Source organism: Eurosta solidaginis, chromosome 2 (genome assembly GCF_040869045.1).
Source record: "Eurosta solidaginis isolate ZX-2024a chromosome 2, ASM4086904v1, whole genome shotgun sequence".
Lineage (NCBI taxonomy): Eukaryota > Metazoa > Arthropoda > Insecta > Diptera > Tephritidae > Eurosta > Eurosta solidaginis.
Window position 1 is genome coordinate 54,301,125 of NC_090320.1, and position 21,650 is coordinate 54,322,774.

Here is a 21,650-nt window from a genome sequence, read left to right on the forward strand (position 1 = left end):
TCTGAATTATGAGGTGGATCTGCTTTATCGTCTATTTAAGTAACGGAAATAAATAGTTTTTTTATTGCTGTCCTATAAATTGAGCAATTATATTTTACCATCCAGCATATTTTCTAATAAAAACTCAAAATCAATTTTTGTGGGGCGAATGAGAGCCATTTTTGTATCTAGCCTATTACAAGAAGGAAAAATTACATTTTAGAAAGGCTATAATTTGAATTATATGCATTTACTTACGTGAACTTGAGTTGACTAACTATAGTTACTTGTTTACAGCCAAAATGCACCAGAGATGAAATTATAAAATTCTTATGTAAAATCACCCCCTGATTTCGAAAATCAAGGTTATTTTTAATTCTATGGTAACGTTTTTAAGATATTTACGAATAAAAAAAAAAATAAATAAAGAAATTGCGACCACTTAATCATATATATCTCAAGAACGAATTGAGCAATTCCAAAACGAATTGAAGCTTTTGAAGGGTAATAAAATTTTCTATGTACGTGCATACAACACTTTTGCTAGGCCCTGCGGATTCAAAGATAACGAACAATAATTACGGATTTTTTCCATTTTTTTTTGTAAAAATATAAAAAGTGTAATTTGCGAGGAAGGATTTCGAAAACTTTTTATTTTTTTGCAGATTTGTTTTTTTCTCTCTAAGCTCTGTTTTATTATAAAAAAAATAAGCTTTCATTCAACAAAATCGATGGGCTAATACAAAAGTTATAAGCATTCATGTAAATATTCCCATTTAATACTTAAGTACCCTACTGTTACATATGTGTTAGTATTCGTATATCAGTTAGTTAGTTTTTGTAGATTTTTTTGTTTTCTCTCTAAGCTCTGTTTTATTAAAAATAAGCTTTCACTCAACAAAATCGATGGACTAATACAAAAGTTATAAGCATTCAAGTAAATATACCCATTTAACACTTAAGTACCCTACTGGTACATATGTGTTAGTATTCGTATATCAGTTAGTTAGCAAATTTTATTACCTTTTAAAAGCCTCAAACCGTTTTGGAATTGCTCAATTCGTTCTTGAGATATATATGATTAAGTGGACCAATTTTTTTTTTCTTTTTTTTGGAAAAAAGCGTTATTCGTAAATATCTCAAAAACGTTACCATAGAATTAAAAACAACCTTGATTTTCGAAATCAGGGCGTGCTTTTACATAGGAATTTCATAATGGCATCTCTGGTGCAGAAAAAATATTGGAATTTGTGATCCAGTGCTATCAAACTCTTGGTTTAGTAAATTTATTATTTCAATTATTGTTCAAGAAGAAAATGTTAAATATTTTCCTAAAAAAGAATGCTTTAATTTATATAGTATAAAAAATCAAAGTGTATATTTACAAAGTTACTAAAATAATGCCTACATTCAACTCTACACATCTTTGTGTAATAGTCAGAACTAAAATATAAGCGGCATTGCGCCCAAATTTTTTTTTAAATTTTATACGCGGTATTGCTTTTGATTTTTATTTGGGGGTTTGTTGATAAAAACGGCGGTATTTTAACGTAAATACATTAAGGGCGATGAGCCCTAGTAGGGGTAACGAAATCTCGATTTTGGAAATTTTGGTATATACGCGGTATTGCGTTTTGCGAATACGCGGTATTGCGCGCCAAGCGACGTTATATAACATTTTGGAAAACACAAAAAACGTGATTATTTAGGAAATAATACACCTAGAATGTTGAAATTCAACGTGTGGACTGATATTGAGACCCTTGGTAAAAATTTGAAATTTTTTTTTAAATGGGCGTGGCACCGCCCTATTGTGATAAAATCAAATTTATAAATATTATTAATCATAAATCAAAAATCGTTAAACCTTTCGTAACAAAATTCGGCAGAGAGGTTGCCTTTATTATAAGGAAGGCTTTGAAGAAAAATTAACGAAATCGGTTAAGGACCACGCCCACTTTTATATAAAAGATTTATAAAGGATCGTGGACGACTAAAATAAGCTATATCTTTGCAAAAAAGAGCTTCATATCAATGGTATTTCATTTCCCAAGTGGATTTTAACAACAAATAGGAACAACTTCAAATTTAAAATAATGGGCGTGGCACAGCAATTTTTTATGTTTCGGGAGCCATAACATAAAATTAGTTCAGAATAGAATCATATGTATATGTATTGTGACGAATTTTGGGGAATTCCTCTTATTCCAAACCTTCAGCTAACGTTCGAGTCGCTAAACTGTTGAATAAATAACTCCAATATTCAATAATGCAAAATGGGCAAAGTAGTCTATTTGGGAGTAGTACTTCACAATTACAATTATACTTCACAACCAATAGCGTGCTTAAATCAAAACTGATTACTGACTACTCAGCTTGAGCTGCTTTTATACTCTCTGTTGCTTCATTCGCATATTTCCACTAAAGTCTGGACGTTTACATATATGCTCATGTATATATGAATAACAATTTCGGCTGATGATGTTTGTGAGTATCTCTTCGGTGCCTTGTATGTATGTGTAAATGATGATTTATGTCTTCATATACGCCAGTGTGGCTCGCTTTAATGTTTTTGTTGTTGCGTGATTATTTATTTAGTATCAGCTTAGTGATGATAATATTCGTCATAGTATTATTGCCCAGCCTTGTAAGCACGCAAAACAAACAACAGCAGCATTTAAAGTGTACAGCTGTGTACGTAATGTTCGATTTCACCCGAACTTATATTTCCTTACTTGCTTTTCAATTCATTTTACAATACAGTCGTTTATACTCAATATTTACACGTGCTTGGTGTAGCCTTTGTGGCTGTGCATTGACCGATGAAAGGGTTGGATAAACAGATTTTTATCCATACAAATTGCATTTCAGCTGAATATCACATTTGACACTCAATACCAACCGATTCATGGGAAAGCCGAAATATATTTGCTCTATTTTTATTTCACACGCGTATTTAATTTTGTTTGCTTGATAAAGTGTGAAGAATGCAAAATAAATACGCAAAAATAATACGATGAAAATATTACCTATGCTAAGTGTTTTTTTACAAATATTATTTTAAGACAGGCGCCATCTACATTAGGCGCCTTTGTTCAACCAAAAAATTGTGATATACGAAAGTCTATATTTTTATAATTCGGTGAGTTTATGGTGTAAACAGAGTGTGCAAAAATACAATTTATTTGATGAATTATCGATTTGTTATCGCAGTTTCATCCGTTTGTTATCGAAGCGTTATCCGTTTGTAATCGTCGGTGTCGATTTGTTAGAGAAGAGTTATCGCTTTGTTGTCGGCGAGTTATTTGTTTGCTTTCGGTTTTTATTTATATTACAATATACTGGAAAAGGTGTAGTACGAACACCTGCTGCTCTTTGGGTTTTTATTGGTTCGCTATAGTCAAAACCCAATAGGTGGTCCATAATCGATGTTACAGATAACAAACCAACAATTCTTCGATAAAAAACCAACACCTCGTCGATAACAAACACATAAAAGATGTCTACTGAAAAAATATTCCGTCACCCCTTGGTTCGCTGTAGTCAAAACCCGATAAGTGGTCCATAATCGTTGTTATCGATAACAAACTGAAACGATTTTCCGTCATCTCTTGTCAAATTTGGTTTGGAGAAAAATTGGTTTCGGCGTTGTTCCATTCCAAATGACAGTGATGATGGCATAGCGCCCAAACTTAACTTGACAAGGGATTACAGAATATTGTTCCAATATACATAATTTGTATACTCTGTCGGAAAATCAACAAAAGAAAATAAGTCCAACCGATAACAAATTGGTCGTTGATAGCTTTCCCATATCCGTCGATCACAAGCCGAAAGCTCGTAGACAATTGTTATCAATTGTTGATACTACTTCAATAACAAATCGATAGGATGCCAAAAGCTTGTGGATAATAAACTGATTGCAGACATATAATTCGTCAATATCGTTTTTTACCGATAAAATTACAATTAGGCTCTTCTCAAATATACAGATAATTGAATCGTTTATTATAAAAAGGGCACGTGCCCACATTAAATTGTTCGGCAGACACAAAAAAGGCCAATAAATCAGCGAGTTTCAAAGTAAACACAAACTTCCTCCGCCTGTGAAATCGTATATGGTAAACATGGATATGTGGCGTTTCGCCAATAAATAATTGTTGATAAAAAGTTAATATTGCAAACAAAATTTAATTTTTGCCCTTACAGTAATAAAATATTCAATTATACTGAACTGAGCTTAGAATCACCTAGATAAGGTTCCGAAAAAGTACAGCGGTTGCGAAACAATTTCCAAAAGGTTTCGAATTGGACTTGACATGATCTCGCAGATATCCGAACTAATCTCGTACTAGCACCTACATCATTAAAAACTGGTCCCGAAATCCTTAGAGGGTTTTATCAACGTCAATCCAATGCGCAATAAATGTACAAAATGCCATCAAAACGTTTCCAAATAGGTACATTCTGGGAGAAGAAAAGGGAAGGAGGGTGCAACACTCAGAATCGACGATAAACGTCCCAATCCTTTCGGGAGGAATCAAAAAGAGGAAGGAGTTGCATATGATCCATCAAACAGAAAAGGCGCGGAAAAAAGCGCGGGGCTGCAAAATTTGTTAGATCATATGCAATGCCTACGACAAGACTTACAAAGTGGCTTATATCTATAAAGACGACTTAAGGCTTGCGATAGGAATACTAACTGGGCACTGCCTTCTGGCGTCACATGCTTATAAGTTAGCCCTCATCAGTAACAGCAGGTGTAGGAAATGCGAGCTACAGGAAGAAATGGTTGAGCATGTTCTGTATACGTGTTCTGCACTCGCCAGGTCAAGGCTGCAGATATAAGGGGCGGCAGAGTTGCCAGATGCCGAGATAGCAAATGAGCTGGCTCCTACAAAACTTCTGGTATTTGCCAAGATGACGGAGTTATTCTAAAACATGAGTTCTGGCACCTAACTCGGGTACTTCCGTTTGGTTGTCATACAAATTCTGGAAACAATATGGGCACATTCAGTCTATGTGAGGTATGTATTGGCCGGCCAGTTCCACTTAACCTAACGCTACAGCTCTGATATAACAAAATACGTATACAAAACGTTTGCTAATGATTCTGATGTTGCTTTTTCCACGTCTTGAACCCAGGTATTTCGGTGTGGTAGGCGTAGCACGCTACTATCACACTACGGTTACCGTCTAGCTGTGGTGTGTTATCTAACAATTATTAACGCCACCCTTAAAATATCAATGACAACTGTTAAAACATAACTGTGGGTGTTGATATTACAGAGATTTCTGCGGCACAATAATTATAAAAAACAAACTAGAGAGCAACGTGAGCGTAAGTTTCTCTTTGAGATTAGCTGATGCATTTGCATGGTTGTTTGCTGTTAAAAGTAGCAATGAAATCAATTCTTTTAACAGAAAAATCAGTTAGATGGACTGACAATCTGTCATTTCTACAAAACATTGCTAACTTTAGACCAATAGTTTTTCTTCTGTTGATATGACCATACAAGTTTGTCCTCTTGACAAAAAACTCAGTTGAATTAACCATAATGCGATCAATTTTACTGAATAGCTGGTAAATCAAGAACAACAAACCTGATTTGTTTATTTTACTAACTTCATTTCTTTCGGTGTAAGCACGGTCCAAACCCCTCAATACTATAGTTAGTCAGAGTAAATTTTCATTATGTCATAGCAAATACATAGGTAATCGTGATACGTACTGCCGTATACCTACCCTTTGGAATTTATTTCCCGAAAAATCTTATTAATTACTTTATCTGCAAAAAATTGGGACGCATTCGGGAATGTCAATTGAATTAGCTTTGCTAATTTGGTACTTCACCAATATACAGTAAAATTATAAATTCAATATTTTAAAATCCACTTTGCATGTTTAAGCTTTCATTTTCGAAATTGCTTAATTCGGTCAAAATTTAATGCGCAATTTAAAAGTTCTTCAATACTTACCATGGTTTCTACTTGCCTCAACATTCTTCGTCTTTATGTAAGTACAGTTATGCAAATCTGCTAAGGTAAGCAGGTGGATGCACTTTCTTAAATATAATTATGCAATCAAGCAAAGTGTTTCGAATTTGTTTATTAAGTACACAAAAGTTCAGAATCAACAAAAAAAAAAGAAGGAAAGTGTAAGTTAAACGAAAAAGTTTGCAAAAATATGTTAAATATCAATAAGCAGAAAATGATGAGTAAACAAAATATTGGAATTCGAAATGAAGTGATTTTCTGATGCAAGAATGGAGAAATGCAAGTAATTCGAAAAAAAAAAATTTGTGTATTTATCAACATTGTTAAAATTTTATTTTTCCAGCTTTATTTCATTGATAAAAAGACAAATTCACTTTAGAGTTTTATTGTTTAAAACCAGTACGTTTTGCTATAATATTTTTTGTCAAAAAATAAGCTTTAATACTTTTTATGTTATATTCAGGCTGCTCAAACATGTTTATAGTGAAGTGCAAACCACAATACATATACAGAATTGTATGTAAACTAGGGTGGGTCGACCTGTATGGACGAAAGTTAACCGATATCGCGCCATCGATGTTTCGATAGGATTTGGGCTCAGGAAAAAAAGTTTCACTACGCACACCCAAAAGAATAATTCTCGAGCTTGCGAAATTTCATTTTTTTGATTTTTTTCGACTTTGATTTTTAAGGTTTTTTCATGACCTACTAAAATAATTTTCATATGTATATCCTGTCCGACCCAAAAATGTCTGCTAAAAACGTTGGCGATAACAGTTGTTTGAAAAAATGAAAATTTTACAATCAAATGAACATTTTTTTAGTAGATATTTCATAAAAAAAACTTAAAAATCAAAGTCGAAAAAAGTCAAAAAAATGAAATTTCGCAGGCTCGAAAATTATTCTTTTGGGTGTGCGTAGTGAAACTTTTTTCCTGAGCCCAAATCCTATCGAAAAATCGATGGCGCGATATCGGTTAATAAATCGACCCAGTCTAATGCACACTGAAACTTTTTTAAATAGAAAAAAAAAAACAAAATTTATTTTAAATCTTTAAAGAATTTTCATGGCCCCCTAATAGATAAATTTTTAATTAAAATTTTTCTCAGTCCTGCAATAGTTTTGAAAAATTATTTGGTGTAAATTTGTTAGTGTAAATTTGAATATCATACCGAAGTGCCTTGGCTACATATGGAAGTGTTTTTGCTTTGCACTTTCATATGAGTCGAATTTATACATATGTGAAGGCATATGGTAGTGCTATTATTTTTTTTTTGTACATTTAAAATGTGAAGTACCTGGCGACCGAGCTTTGCTCGGCAATCTTCGAGTATGCCGCATAACATACTTTGTTCTACATGTGTTCATTAATCAAACTCTACCTTTTTATATGTACATTTTTATATATTTTTACTTACCAATATTTGATTTCCTTAAAAATAGATTTCAAAAACATATCAAACACTAACCACAAAATGAACTGGAATGAAAAATTTGCAATGGGTAAATCCAGCCTATAGTATAAGGGATTGTTATGACAATTAGTGAAATCGAGAACTAAGTTATTTAGGTCGAGTATTGTCATGCGCCGAATTATTAATTTCAAACATTTTTTTAGTTATACACTATGAAAGTCTCACAATTTTATTACATTCCAAAAACTTGTAAATTTTACAATCAGTTAGTTTAATTAAATGCAACTTACTTCCCTAAGCGCCGTCTGTTGGTAAGTAGTTAAATGGTTAGATGTCGTTTTCAAACTGAACATATTCCTCTAGTGTTCAACGGTAGGTAATTACCATGGTGAGAAATCTTTCTAATAGAAAGAAATTGCAATTATTCATTTCATAACTATTTGCCAAAAATATGCATTTAAAAATATATTTATAGAATTTGCCACGGTGCCCTGATATTGTATTTCAATTTTATTAGCGTGTGTGAAATTAAGAAAATTAAGTCGAATCATGTGTAAGATTTTTTTACGAAGATTTTTAAATTTAATGCTCTCCTTTAAAGCTTTAATAGAATATGAGTAAGTATAGTACTATTTCGTCTAACTACCCCAACTCTAAATGGCAACCCTACTCAAAAATGTCCCTATTGTAATGCGGAGTAAAATACCTTTCGTGTGATACCCATATCGGCATACCTCATGGAGTTTTTTTAATTTCGAATAGGTGGCAACCCTAAATGGCAACTCTACTCAAAAATGTCCCTTTTGTATTGAGGAGTGAAATACCTTTCGTTTGATACCCATATCGGCATATCTCATGCAATTTTTTTTTAATTTCGAGTAGGCGGCAACCCTAAATGGCAACCCTCCTCAAAAATATCCCTTTTGTAATGAGGAGTGAAATACCTTTCGTTTGGTACCCATATCGGCATATCTCATGGAATTTTTTTTTAATTTCGAATAGGCGGCAACCCTAAATGGCAACCCTACTCAAAAATGTCCCTATTGTAATGCGGAGTGAAATACCTTTCGTTTGATACCCATATCGGCATATCTCATGCAATTTTTTTAAATTTCGAATAGGTGGCAACCCTAAAAGGCAACCCTACTCAAAAATGTCCCTATTGTAATGCGGAGTGAAATACCTTTCGTTTGATACCCATATCGGCATATATCATGCAATTTTTTTTAATTTCGAATAGGTGGCAACTATGTGAAACATTCTGAGTGGCTACACCTAGGTAGAAAGTCTTAGAAGGTGATACATTATCTCTGTGCTAAATTTCATTTAAATCGGTTGAGCCGTTCCCGAGATCGTTCGGCTATACAAATATACAAGAATTGCTCGTTTAAAGTTATAAGATTTTTATCTGTGCCTATTCTTCAGGGCAAAAAAAAACAAAAGTGCTGTAAGTGTATAGGGATTGACCAGCTCTGGTTATATTTTTTCACAGATCAAAGATAAAAAAAGGCATAAGTACCAAGTTAACTAGAGCCCTCTCAGAGGCTCTAATTAAGCGATAACAGAGGTAACTTTACCAGAAGCAAAAAATGTAGCCGATACCGACAGGTTATTTATTGTCGGCTCACTATTGATAATGAATTATTTTTTCGGCTTGTTTTCGCCGAGTCATCGGCTTCTTGTTTGTTGTTGTCGTTGTAGCGATAAATACACTCTCCGAAGGTTTTGGGGAGTGTTATCGATGTTGATGCTACTTTGCCGTATATATATCCGTTACGTTCCGGTAACAAGCACAATTAAGGTACAAGCCCGAACACCTCGGTAACGATTTAATATGACCACATTGAAATTTCTAAGGCCTTCCACCTCCTTTCCACGGAACTTGGGGTCGCCATATCATCGACAGCTAAAGAAACAGTATTCGCCACGGGTAGGTGTAGTTGACAATTGGGTTGGAGAAGCCATAAATTGCGCTGGCAATCCCTTGAAAGGGTTGCGCTACATAATTTCTTCAAACAATTTGGTATTTTATTCACCTCTTACGAAAGGCATACCTGCTTCTTATTTGTTCTAATCGGCTTGTTATGGACAGTTTACATAACTGACCTTACATTCAAGTTATAACGGTATCTGTGTCATAACAAACTGATGAATCGTCGATAACAAATTGATAACACTCCGATGCAAAAGGGTAAAACTTCTATAACGGATCCGTAAATTTCATGTCAGTAAGATTTCGATAAATAATTCATAACTTTCCGATAATAACTCGATAAATTTTCGATGCAAAATCGAAAACATTTTGATTATAAATCGATTAATTTGTGGTTACAAATCGATACCTTATTGATAACTTTTCGATAAATAATCGATAGATTTTCGATAACAAATCGATAATCTTTAGATAATGAATCTATTCGATAAGAAGTCCGTAGCTTTCCGATAACAATTCGATAGCTTTTCGATGCGATATCGAAAACATTTTGATAATAAATTGATAAATTTGCGGTTACAAACCGATAACTTTTCTATAACACGCAGAGAACAAATTGGTAAAACTTCGATAACAACTCGATAGCTTTAAGAATAAAAGTCGATATCTTATCGGTAAATTTTCTATAAATAGCCGAAAGCTTTTCGATAATAAATCGATAATTTTTATATAACGAATCTGTACGTCTTTGAAAACAAATCCCTAACTCTTTAATAACAATGCGATACATTTTTTTGAAACAAATCGATTATTTTTTGATAGAAAGTCGATAAATTTTCGATAACATATTGATAATTTTTCAATAAATTTTGATGGTATAAGATGGAGCTTTTTCAACCTAGTTTCATAGTCAACTTGTCAGTTCAAATAGTTAATCTACTCAATATTCGGGGAGTGTTCTTATCGCTACAACAACAACAGTAACCATTGATTCTAACAAATTTGGTAGGATAGGTTTTTTAATCACCAATTCAGCGTCAGATAGTTTTCCAGGGACTAGGATGCAAACGCAAGAAACTGCAACTAAACACTTTATGCACTCATTCATATGACTGCCAAGCTATGTATTGTCCTTTTTAGCCAATTTTTGCATTTTTCCTTTCAACCATTTCTGTGGTTTATGACGGAAAATCGTTGCAATATACTTACTTCCTGTGATATAGATTTTTCTATGCTAAGGCAAATAGTTGGGAACACTTTAAGGCGTGTTCAACAGAGGATCGGTTTTTTGTATGCCAATTACCACAGCAATTGTAAACCCTATCCTATACTATGGAGTTCTTGTTTGGTGGAAAGCCACACAAAAAGCAACCTACCTCAAAAACTTAGAGGGAGTATGCAGACTATCAATGCTTAGCATTACGGGAGCCCTGAAAACAACTCCGACAGCTGCACTGTATGCCATTCGGCACATTGCACCTGTAGACCTGGTAGCAAAGAACATAGCGTTAACAACTGCAACCAGGCTCGGTGCCTCGGGGCAGCTTGAGCGCCAACCATACGGCCATAGAAGTATAGCGTCATCAATCACAAGACGAACATACTATGTGATTCCATTTCTGCGCTTCGAGGGTGATCTTAAGGCCACAATAGAGGTGGACGGTTGGCGCAAAGGTGCTCAAATGGTGGACGAGGCGATACATGTGTACACAGATGATTCGAAAGTAGTGGAAGGAGTAGGGTCTGCAGTATACTGTCCTGATCCGGAAATAAACAGATCCTACAGGCTGCCGGATTACTGTAGCGTTTTCCAAGCAGAAATAGTAGCCGTAACCAAAGTAGTAGAAACCCTGGAAGAAAATAGCCCAAGCTGCAATCGTGTTAACTTTTATATTGACAGTCAAGCAGCAATTAAGGCAATAATCTCCCATAGCACAGCATCTAAATGCATGTTAGATTGTAAGCAGTCCCTGGAGAGAATCGGGACAGGGAGAAGCATACATCTATATTGGGTCCCATGGCATATGGGAATAGATGGGAATGAAAAAGCGGATGAACTAGCTAAAAAGGGCGCATCCCTTGAAGCTTGCTCCGTAGACGTCCCAATTAAACTGGGCGAAATTAAGCGAAGGCGAGAGGTGCACATGATCGACCAAGCAGGAAAGGCGTGGGTTCAAGCGCGGGGCTGTAAAGTGTGGAAAATTATGTGCAGGTCTTACAACCTTAGACTAACAAAGTTGCTTCTATCATTAAAAAAAGAGGACTGTAGACTCATGACGGGTAATCTGACTGGACACTGCCTTCTGGCGTCACATGCCTTTAAATTAGGCTTGGTCAGTGATAGCAGATGTAGGAAGTGCGGGCTGGAGGAGGAAATGATCGAGCACGCTCTTGCCCTGCGCTTGCCAGGCTAAGACTCCAGCTATTAGGAGTGATACAGCTTTCAGATCTAGAAGCAGCAAGTGGCTTGAATCCTAGGAAGCTTCTAGTATTTGTCAAGAGGACGGAGTTATTTTATAACATAGGTCCTGGTTTTTGATAGGGTTTTTCAGTTTGGTCATTAAACTTCTGGTAACACTACGGACTTATTCAGTATATGTGAGATCCTCATGGACCGGCCAGTTCAACCTAACCTATGCCAACTAAAAGAATGGTTTCTATTTAATTGCATGAAGGCTAATGATGAGGCAGAGCTACATAAGTTAACAGTATCTATTACTCTAAAATTAAAAAACCAGACAATTAGAAATATTTCATTTTCTACTTTCAGAATGCGTACTATGATAATGATAAAACTCACGTAACAATTTGTAACATCAAAAAAATAATGGATTGCTTATGAAATTAAGAATACTACAAAGGATCTCACCGCATTCGAGCTTAGCCATTGGCGGCAAATCTTTTTGATTTTATTAACTAAATAATAGTAAAGAAAAATGTCAGTTACAGACCGCGTAAAACATTGGCAGTAAAATGCAAATGAAAATCAAACAACATAGCTTTAAAATCTATTTGGCTACATACAAACAAAAAAAAAAAAAAAACAAACAAAAGATTTACAAAATTTTAAATTTTCATTTCAATTTCATTAAAAATGAATAAATTTGCAACAAGACAACGAATAAATAAAACGTTACTTAATAAATCACAACATTCGGCTACAGTAAGCAACTCTAATAGACAAACATTTAGAACAGATTCGGGCGCTATCATGGAACGCTTGTTTTTTGGTAAACTTCGATCATTGCTGTCTCTTTGTTGGTTGTTGACTCTGCTGCTCTTGTTTCTGCAAGTAATGGCTTATAATGCTGTAATGGCCGAAAAGCAGCGAGGAGCTACTGGATTTATAGGGAGCTATCCACATTACTATGATTACAATTGTTTCACGGATGGAGGTAATTACATATATTTGAATTAAATATTTGATAAGCTTGAGCTATCTATTAGTTTGTTAAGTAAGTTGGAGGGTTACGAAAAAGTAGCTCATGGCTTCAAGCCTACTACTATTGCTGACAAACCGTTCGAGCTCGAGCGCAAGTCGAAAAGAATAATTTTTGGTGTAAAATTTTATTATGATACTAACAGACCCGGTTGATTTTGTTCTGCACTTACTTTGGCCTAGCTGCATAACTTTTATGACGTTTTTACCTCTTTTTCTCCTTCTCCTGCATAAATAATATGCTTTTATTCACTCCTCTATCTGCGTATATTTCTCCCTATCTTTCTTTTTCATCCCTTATTTTCCCTTTAGCTTCCTCTTATTCTACCTCCACCGCTCTGTCTATCCATATCTATCTATCAACGTCTAACTCTATCTGTTTCTTAGTCTCTTTCGCTTTCCCTCATTTTTCTTCTCTCCAGTGCTCTTTTTCTTCATCCCTTAATGCCAGTCCCAGTACCAGTCCCAGAAAGTTGAATGTATTTTTGAATGCTGTTTCATAAAAAAAATAATAACAAAATTTTGTCTCAAAAAGGTTTAAGGGCATGAAAAATTGATAAGATCCGATTCCTAGATCTACTCAATATGCTCACCAAATTTCATGAGAGTGGGTCGAGCCGTTTGGAAGGAGTTCCACCGCAAACACTGTGATACGAGAATATTTTTTATACAATTTTTTTTTAAATTGGATTTATTTTTTTAATTAGAATATAAGATTGAAATTTTCAGACACTTGCCATAGCTGCACAAATATACCCATTTCGAGGATTGCTAAGTCCTCATCGTCAGTACGCTCAAGGCTTTTACCTGGAACACGAACTAAGAATTATGTAAATTAACAGAGTGATAATACAACAACTATTTTCCTAAAATCTTGACGCTGTTGTAAAAGTGTAATGTTAGCACAACATCAATAATCGAAATCATTTTAGAATAAATAATAGTTTAAAAAAACTAAAAAAACACGCTTTTATAGCAAACCGAAATCAAAAATAGAAAATAATTTTCAATTAAAAAGAGTTTATATAACAGTAGTAGAAGGTCAAACAATCGTTTATAGTTAGTCACCTCAAAAAAAAATTATAATAAAATTTAAGTTATTAACAGAATAATTTAATTCACAGTAAAAAGCGTGGTGCATTTGACTACATTTCATATCTTTCCTCTCAGATAGTTGCCAATGGAATGATTGTAACATTCAATATCAAACACCCCTCGCTTTGTACTGAGAATTAAATTATTCTGTTAATAATTTAATTTTGTTATAATTTTATTTTGAGGTGACTAACTATAAACGATTGTTTGACCTTCTACTACTGTTATATATACTCTTTTTAATTGAAAACTATTTTCTATTTTTTAGTTCGGCTTGCTACAAAAGCGTGTTTTTTTAGTTTTTTTAAACTATTATTTATTTTTAATTTTTTAGTTCAAGTAATTTTAAAAGTTTTAGTCGAGAGTGATGAAACCTCGAAACGCCAGCGGTCCATGGATGAATCCAACCCTAAGGCACCGAAAAGGGCCAAGACGCAGGGAGGCTGGACGCGGTCTTTCGCCGAAATTGCCAAAGGTCGGCAGATCATTGGCATTATAGACGAGAGCAGTGAAGATGGCAGAATCCCGAAACAACAGTGGAAGTGGATCGAGGCCGCGCTCGCTACGGTGGACGTTAAGGTTAAGAAAGACAACCCTGACCTACTGCCATCTTACACCGATGCAGGGTGGTTCCAGGGCAATGTCAAGCTAATTGCCTGTGACGACGCCAGGTCGGTAAACCTCTATAGGACCGCCGTCACGCTGATAGGGGTGTTATATCCGGGCGCGCGCCTCAAGGTAGTGGAGGCGCGTGATATCCCCTCACGACTAAGGGCTAGAGCCTGGGTTCCAGTGACGCCAACGGACCCAGATGACATCCTGGAGCTGCTCCAGGAGTACAATCCGCCACAGGTATGGAAGTCAACCCGGATAAAACCGAGCTTGTCCTCTTCACGAAGAGGTACAAAGTACCAAATCTTACACCGCCAAGAATTGGGGATACGTTCTTAGCGTTTAGCGATCAAGTAAAGTGTTTGGGAGTTATTCTGGATAGGAAGCTATTATGGAGTGGCCATATAGTGGAGCAATCCAAGAAGGCAGCAGCAGAGATGTTCACCTGCAAGAGAGTAATTGGCACCTCCTGGGGATTCTCCCCTAAGGTGACCTACTGGATTTACACAGCCATTGTGCGCCCGATTCTTCTTTATGGTGCTTTGGTCTGGTGGACTGCACTAGCTAAAAGTACCTATCTTAAAATGCTTCAAAAGGTGCAACGGAGTTCGGAGGTCTGCATTACCGGGGCTCTCGGCTCACTCCAGATTCCGTTACATACATACATGGGTATACAGATACATAGATAGATACAGGCCAAGCTAATAAAAGCGTGTGAAAAAGGGCTCCAGTATGCTCTTTCGTAGATGTGCCATGCATCCACTTCTATCATTAATAAAGCAATGCGTTTTTCGCATTATGTGCAAGGTTTCAAATCTATGGTCATTTGGGGTGGTCATAAGTTCAATTGGCCTTATGTCCGTTAACCTTATGTCACCCCACCATCACATTATTGCATGGTCATCGAGCCTTGATACGTGTGCAAAGTTTCAGTCAAACTTATGGCCATTCAAAGTGGTAATAAGGCCAATTGACCTTATGGCCGTTGACCTTATGTCACCACACCATCACATTAATGCATTGTCATCGACCCTTGATACGTGTTCAAAGTTTCAATCAAACTTATGGCCATTCAAAGTGGTAATAAAGCCAATTGACCTTATGGCCGTTGACCTTATGTCACCACACCATAACATTAATGCATTGTCATCGAGCCTCGATATGTGTGCAAAGTTTCAATCAAAATTATGGCCATTCAAAGTGGTAATAAGGCCAATTGACCTTATGGCCGTTGACCATATGTCACCACACCATCACTTTACTGCATTGTCATCGGTCCTTGATACGTATGCAAAGTTTCAAATTAATCAGACTTCTAGAAACCGGTGAAAATTAAGCTCAAAGATTCCGTTACATACAGGCCAAGCTAATAAAAGCGTGTTAAAAATGAGCGTTATTTCCACTTGGCCGTTTGAAGCTCTAGATACCGCTGACTCCATACTCGAATTTCACGGAGCATTATAGAACACCGAAACTTAGCCGTTTAAAAAGTTCCCCTGCTCTTCACTTTGTTAAATTACTTGTACAAAGCAAGGCAACGAATGTGTCTATCCTAAAGGAACCCTCCTGTCGACCAATTGACACCACACCAGCCACTAAATATTTATACCTCTGGCAATTATACTTGATGCTTTGACATATTCAGTTGATGTTTTCTCATTTACACTTGACTGTTCCACTATCGAGGTGACACATTCGCATTTAAAATTGACTAGTTGCTCTCATTTTCATCTAACACTTTACATATTTACACCCAGGTCTTTCTCATTTCAAACTGACTATTCCCAAATACAAATGACTTTTTCGCATTTTCATTTGACGTTTTCTAATTTACAGTTGACTAGTCTGATTACAGTTGACAAATCTTTTTTTAAGTGATGTTTTCTCAATTAGAACTAGTAGTGATGCAGTTTCTCCCGATTACCAATTATTCTATTAACATCCAGCTTGCTAGCCAGACTTGGTAAGCCAGTTCCAATCTGCCTCACGTGTCCCCTTTTCCGCTCGGTCAACTTTCGCATTACTGTTTAACCTGCACCATCACGTGCTAGTCCTTTTGACTACGCAGGTAGAGTTTTGTACCCTGGATCACTCTCCCTTTCTTTCCCATCCAATTAAGTTGTTGCACCCTGGTCAAGTTTCCCATTATTGTCTAGCTTCACATGATGGCACAGTTTCAAATGCATGTCTGGCTGCTCAACCAAATTCAGACTTTTAACCTGGCTTAGATTAGTTTTTACCTTAGTAATGTTTCCCCATCCAGGCTAAGTTTCGCTCTCTTTTTCAACTACTAGTCCAGTCCAGTTCTCAGCCTGGTCAATTCCACACTCTGTTTAAGTATGCCCATACTTGCCCATGTAACACCTAAACCTATTTTCTTACTCTATTCCACCTTCTTACCGAAGTCCAGTTATTACCCTGCTTCAGTTTTCTACTCTACTCCAGTTTCGCAACCGCCCACTATTCCAGTTTCCTAAGACATAGTGTTGGAGCAGGGGTAGAGTTATCCTATTGTTACTACTCACAGTTCCTATAAGAGACGTTCCACTTTCTACTTATTCTAACAGCTGTGCCACAATGTGTGGCAGAACTGTACATTGGATGTCTTTGGATAGCTTAAGATCTGTTTCCTTTCAAAATAAGAATAATCTGCTATGTATTTTCTTATTTAGTTTTATGAAAGATAAATATTTTCGTATACTCTTCAGCGCTGAAAGACAAAGGACTACAAACACTTGACGAGCTTTTTTCTTAGCTATGTCATTTTAAGAAATCAGCTTCCATTCTATCTTCTTATTTCTCTTGCACCCGACGTCCCGAAGGTTTCGAAAAGTTTAATCGATGTACAAGGACATTTGCCGGATATTGAACCGATACGTTGCGGAAAAAGCAGCAATGAGGCACAAGCCCGACAATATCGGGAATATTTTCATATGACCACGTTGAACTTTCTAGGTCATACAACCCCTCACCCTCCGTGAGGTACTTGGGATCGCCAGAGCCATTAGCAGGCGAGGTTGACTAATGTGTTGGAGAAGCTATGAATTGGCTGGCAGTCCCTAGAAAGGGTTGCGCTAAACAGTCAATATATCTATATAGATGGTGCGGGTGTTGGGCTTCAAGGGCGTAATTCACTGCTGCTTGACCGCTTGATCTCATTGGATGAATATTATCATTAATTGGCTCTCACCCGATCGTGATTTTGACCGTTTCATAAAAAGTCACACCAGCTATGCCTTTTTCACAATAACTGACGACGAATGGGAGCACCAAGCGAGGTCGACTTCGTCTATCTACCACTATCAACTCAGTAGAGGTTTACACCTTCCTCTGCGTCCAAACCGCGGTTAGAACTGAAATAATTTCTTGGCCTGACCGTCTTCGTTCATTGGTATAACATAACGAGGTCCTTACTCTTTAGCCTATAATCTTAAAATGCGTTGTCATATTATAGCTTCGCCAAGTGTCCCTACTGCTTTTTTATGGAGGATACCTCAGCCTCACCGATCATTAGCTAGAGGGAGGTGCTTTCATATGAGTTTTGATAAAATTTAATACCTTTATGGAAACATTTTCAGAGCAAATGGTAATAGACTTAGAAGAAGTTGATGATCAAGCTAGCCTCTATTGGAACTGTGCGAAATCTCAGAAAAAAGTCTAAGGTTTTTGCTTTCGACTTTTGGTATTTTATATACCTCTTTCATTCCAATTAAATGCTGTTACTACTGTGTGACATTTTATATTTTCAGAGCCACTTCCAGACGTATCCAATCATCGTGACTATCCCATTGAACTACAAGTATCCGATCGAGCTTTACATCAAGTAATGAGTCGAATTTTCGCTATTGTTTTGCGTGAGAAGCTCTACTATAGAAATGTCTCATTGGTGCCTTTTAAATACACCTCAAATATCTCGAATATCCAATTTGAACAGAATAATTATCGTGATCTATTCACACAATTGAAGTAAGTAGAGAAAAATGTAGCACTGACCCAAATTTTTCTAAATTCTAATGCGTTTTTTTAATTCTCTCAGGTACTCCCCTATGATAAATGTAGCGGTTTGGATGCCACCTGTGGTGCGATCAATGGTGCCCGATTCAATTAATGAAGCTGGAAGTTCAATAACGCCAGGACGTTTTGGCTGGTTTGTGCCTAAAACTCAAGTCGATATGTCATTGGAGATAGCTGCTTATAGCCTACATTACAGCGTATTTCTCAATCAGTCACATCCCGATTATGGGCGCTATGTTATGAAGGAAGAAATATTGGATGCTTTACGTAATGGGGAAAAGTAAGTGTGAAATTAAAATAAGTTTTTCAGTGTATATGATTAAATATGTTGCCTCGGAGCAAGTTCAAGCCGGGCACTGAAAGTGGAACTTCCACTCCAAACAGGCTCGACTAATAACTTAACACCGACTCTGAAATAAATATGTTAAGGCTCGCTACAACACTTAAATTTTTAGGGTTTCTCACTCCGGATATCTTAACGGAACATCCGGCATGGAAAGCCATAAGACTAAGGACGCCTAAGCAACATCGGTTCATAGTCGAATAAAAACATGCCTCAAGGGAGTACACGTTCTAAAAGTAGTTCTCCTATCTCAAGGAAAAACCCTTCATAGATGAATAATCGGAAGAGCAATCTGATTTGGAAGGAAAGGTTAGTAGACGTCACAATAAGATTCGACCGAATGCCTTACCGCGGGAATACTCGGGGTGCCTTAGCCCACTGAGGCCTTTTCCTCAGCACCTTCCCCGGAATTGCAGCAATACAACTTAGAAATGTGTTTAGTCGTACTCTGATTGGACATAGCTTTCATTGACTATCAAAACACATCTTGCCTTTAACCTCAGGACAGGTCTTGACATTCCCTGACCACCTTCGAACGCATCAGTGTTAAGGTACGAGCCGTTATACCTGTCTCGCTGTCCAAGCAAAGATTAATAGTGACGTAGGGTTCTTAGAACATGACAGCGGTAAGGTATCCCCTTTGTTAAGGGGATAAATAACTATAGATTGACTACGTAATCCCAAACCGAATATGTTGACTGAGTAATTTTTTACTGGATTTAATTTACAAATTTGTGTGGTTGCCCAAGCTGTCACGAGTTTTTAATGCACTCCAGATAATGTGAGCAATCTAGGTTCAAGAAGCAGAAAACCCCGGATGGTGGCAATGGTTGCGGAAGGAAGCGAAAAAATGTCGCTTGGATCACGGCAGTTTGATTGACTATTAAGCCAGAGGTGCTGCTGCCACTGCAAACAAGTTTTGTACATCGTGCCAAAGCTACTTCTCTCGACATGGTATGTGGATAGGTCGTGCTGGTTCTAAAAACTCGACCGTTGAAAGGTTGACATTGTATTGGCTAGAGAGAGGAATTGTAATGTTCGGACAGAACCAAATCCTACGGGTCTGCTTGAATTTTATATAAATTGGAGGTCTCCAAGTGGAAGCTCGTCAACTAGAGTGGTGACTATACCATATGCATGCACAAACGCAATAACTCCATGGAGAAGTAACATCAATTTCCGCTCCTGTTCCGGATACGGTTTCCGTTTCATAATTCTGATATCTTAAATCTGACTTTCGTAGCTCTAACTCACAAGTCGGCATTTGGTTCTGCATTCAGTTCCAATTTCAGCTGCAATTCCGATCGCGGCTTTGGTATACGCTCCGATTTAAATACTGGTTCCGACTTTAGTTCGCTTTGGTTTCGGCTTCTGTTCCGAATTCAATGCCAGTTTTCGTTCCGATTTCGGTCGGAATTCGGCTGTGGTAAAAAAGGTTTGGGTTACAGTTCTCGTTTGGATTAAGATTTCGTTTCCAGCTTCGCCCTCGGTATCGGTTTCTTCGTAGTTCTTCATTGGGTTTCTTTTCGATTTCGTCTTAGCTTTCTCTCCATTCATATTTTCCATGCCTCTCCCTGATGTCTTCCGTGGTGTGGTGGTAGCGTGCTCCGCCTAAATCTCCTGGAGGTATATCGTGCCAAGAACCTATTTATTTATTGTAACATTTTCTATTTCAGCTATGAGGAATATATCAGCCCAAATTGTATCGGTCGAACCTGCGTCACTTTACTGGCCGAATACAAGGCTGATACCGCTTTTGTGATGCATCACATTGAAAATACGAGCAGTTTTGTTAATATTCTCTGGTTGGCTGACACATTTCGTGAAGCCGTGCGACAGTTATATAACAAATACCACAGCAATGCAAACGGTGAATTTAGTCACAAGCGTTTCATAGTGCTCCATTGGTCACCATCACTCATCATCGACGGAGCAATACAATTTTATCAAATCACATTACCACGTTGTGAGGACATGCCCATACTACAATCGACAGCATGCAAATATGAGCTCACACCAGTACTTAAATACTATGATCAACGTTTGGGCCGAAGCGAGGAACGTTTGGTATCTGCATTGCGTGAATTTTATATTTACGATCACATGCTGCAAGACCTACAATTAAGCCCACATTGGCAGAGAACCGATATGGCGGTGGAAGGTATCTATGATCATGTAGCATGCGATTGGTTAAAGTCAAATGAAAGAGCTTACACTTCATGGATCAGAACTAAGGAGACCATAAAATTATCAATTGGTGGTATATTTCCGCTTACGGATTATAGTCGCGGACATCAAAACCTCAGAAAAGCTGTAGAGTTGGCAGTTGCTGCTGTGAATCGAGGTCAAGTATTGAAAAACTATAGTCTGGAAGCACAAATTCATGATGGTCAATGCAAGGCGGATGAGGTTATGAAGGTTTTCATACATTATTTTACGCAACCTCGCGTTTTGGGTGTGCTCGGTCCCGCTTGTAGTGAAACAGTCGAACCTATAGCTGGTATTTCGAAGCATACAATGATGGCTGTGATTTCTTATTCGGCTGAGGGTGCATCGTTCACAGATCGTAATGCCTATCCATACTTTTTTCGCACGATCGGCTCCAATCGTCAATATGAGGATGTTTACATGAAGTTAATGAAATATTGGGGTTGGAGACGGGTGGCAGCGCTAACAGAAGATGGTCAAAAGTATACAGAATATATTTCACATATGGAGACGACTATGAAACAACATAGTTTGGAGTTGATAACTAATAAAAAGTTTTTGAGTGATGTCAAAGCTGTGGAGATGAATAAGGTAAGGGGGACCATGGAAGCATAC

General features: G+C 37.0%; 1 protein-coding gene across 3 annotated transcripts in view; it reads left to right on the top strand.

Moving 5' to 3' along the window:
• LOC137239738 (uncharacterized) overlaps positions 1-21,650 on the top strand; it is a 144,042-nt gene that overhangs the window by 101,959 nt on the left and 20,433 nt on the right. For all 3 annotated transcript variants that reach the window (XM_067765360.1, XM_067765359.1, XM_067765361.1), the window contains 4 exons: positions 12,095-12,719; positions 18,220-18,436; positions 18,507-18,764; positions 20,504-21,626. In XM_067765360.1, the coding sequence (XP_067621461.1) occupies positions 12,419-12,719; positions 18,220-18,436; positions 18,507-18,764; positions 20,504-21,626 (1,899 nt within the window). In that variant the 5' untranslated portion in view covers positions 12,095-12,418. The remainder of the gene's footprint in view (positions 1-12,094; positions 12,720-18,219; positions 18,437-18,506; positions 18,765-20,503; positions 21,627-21,650) is intronic.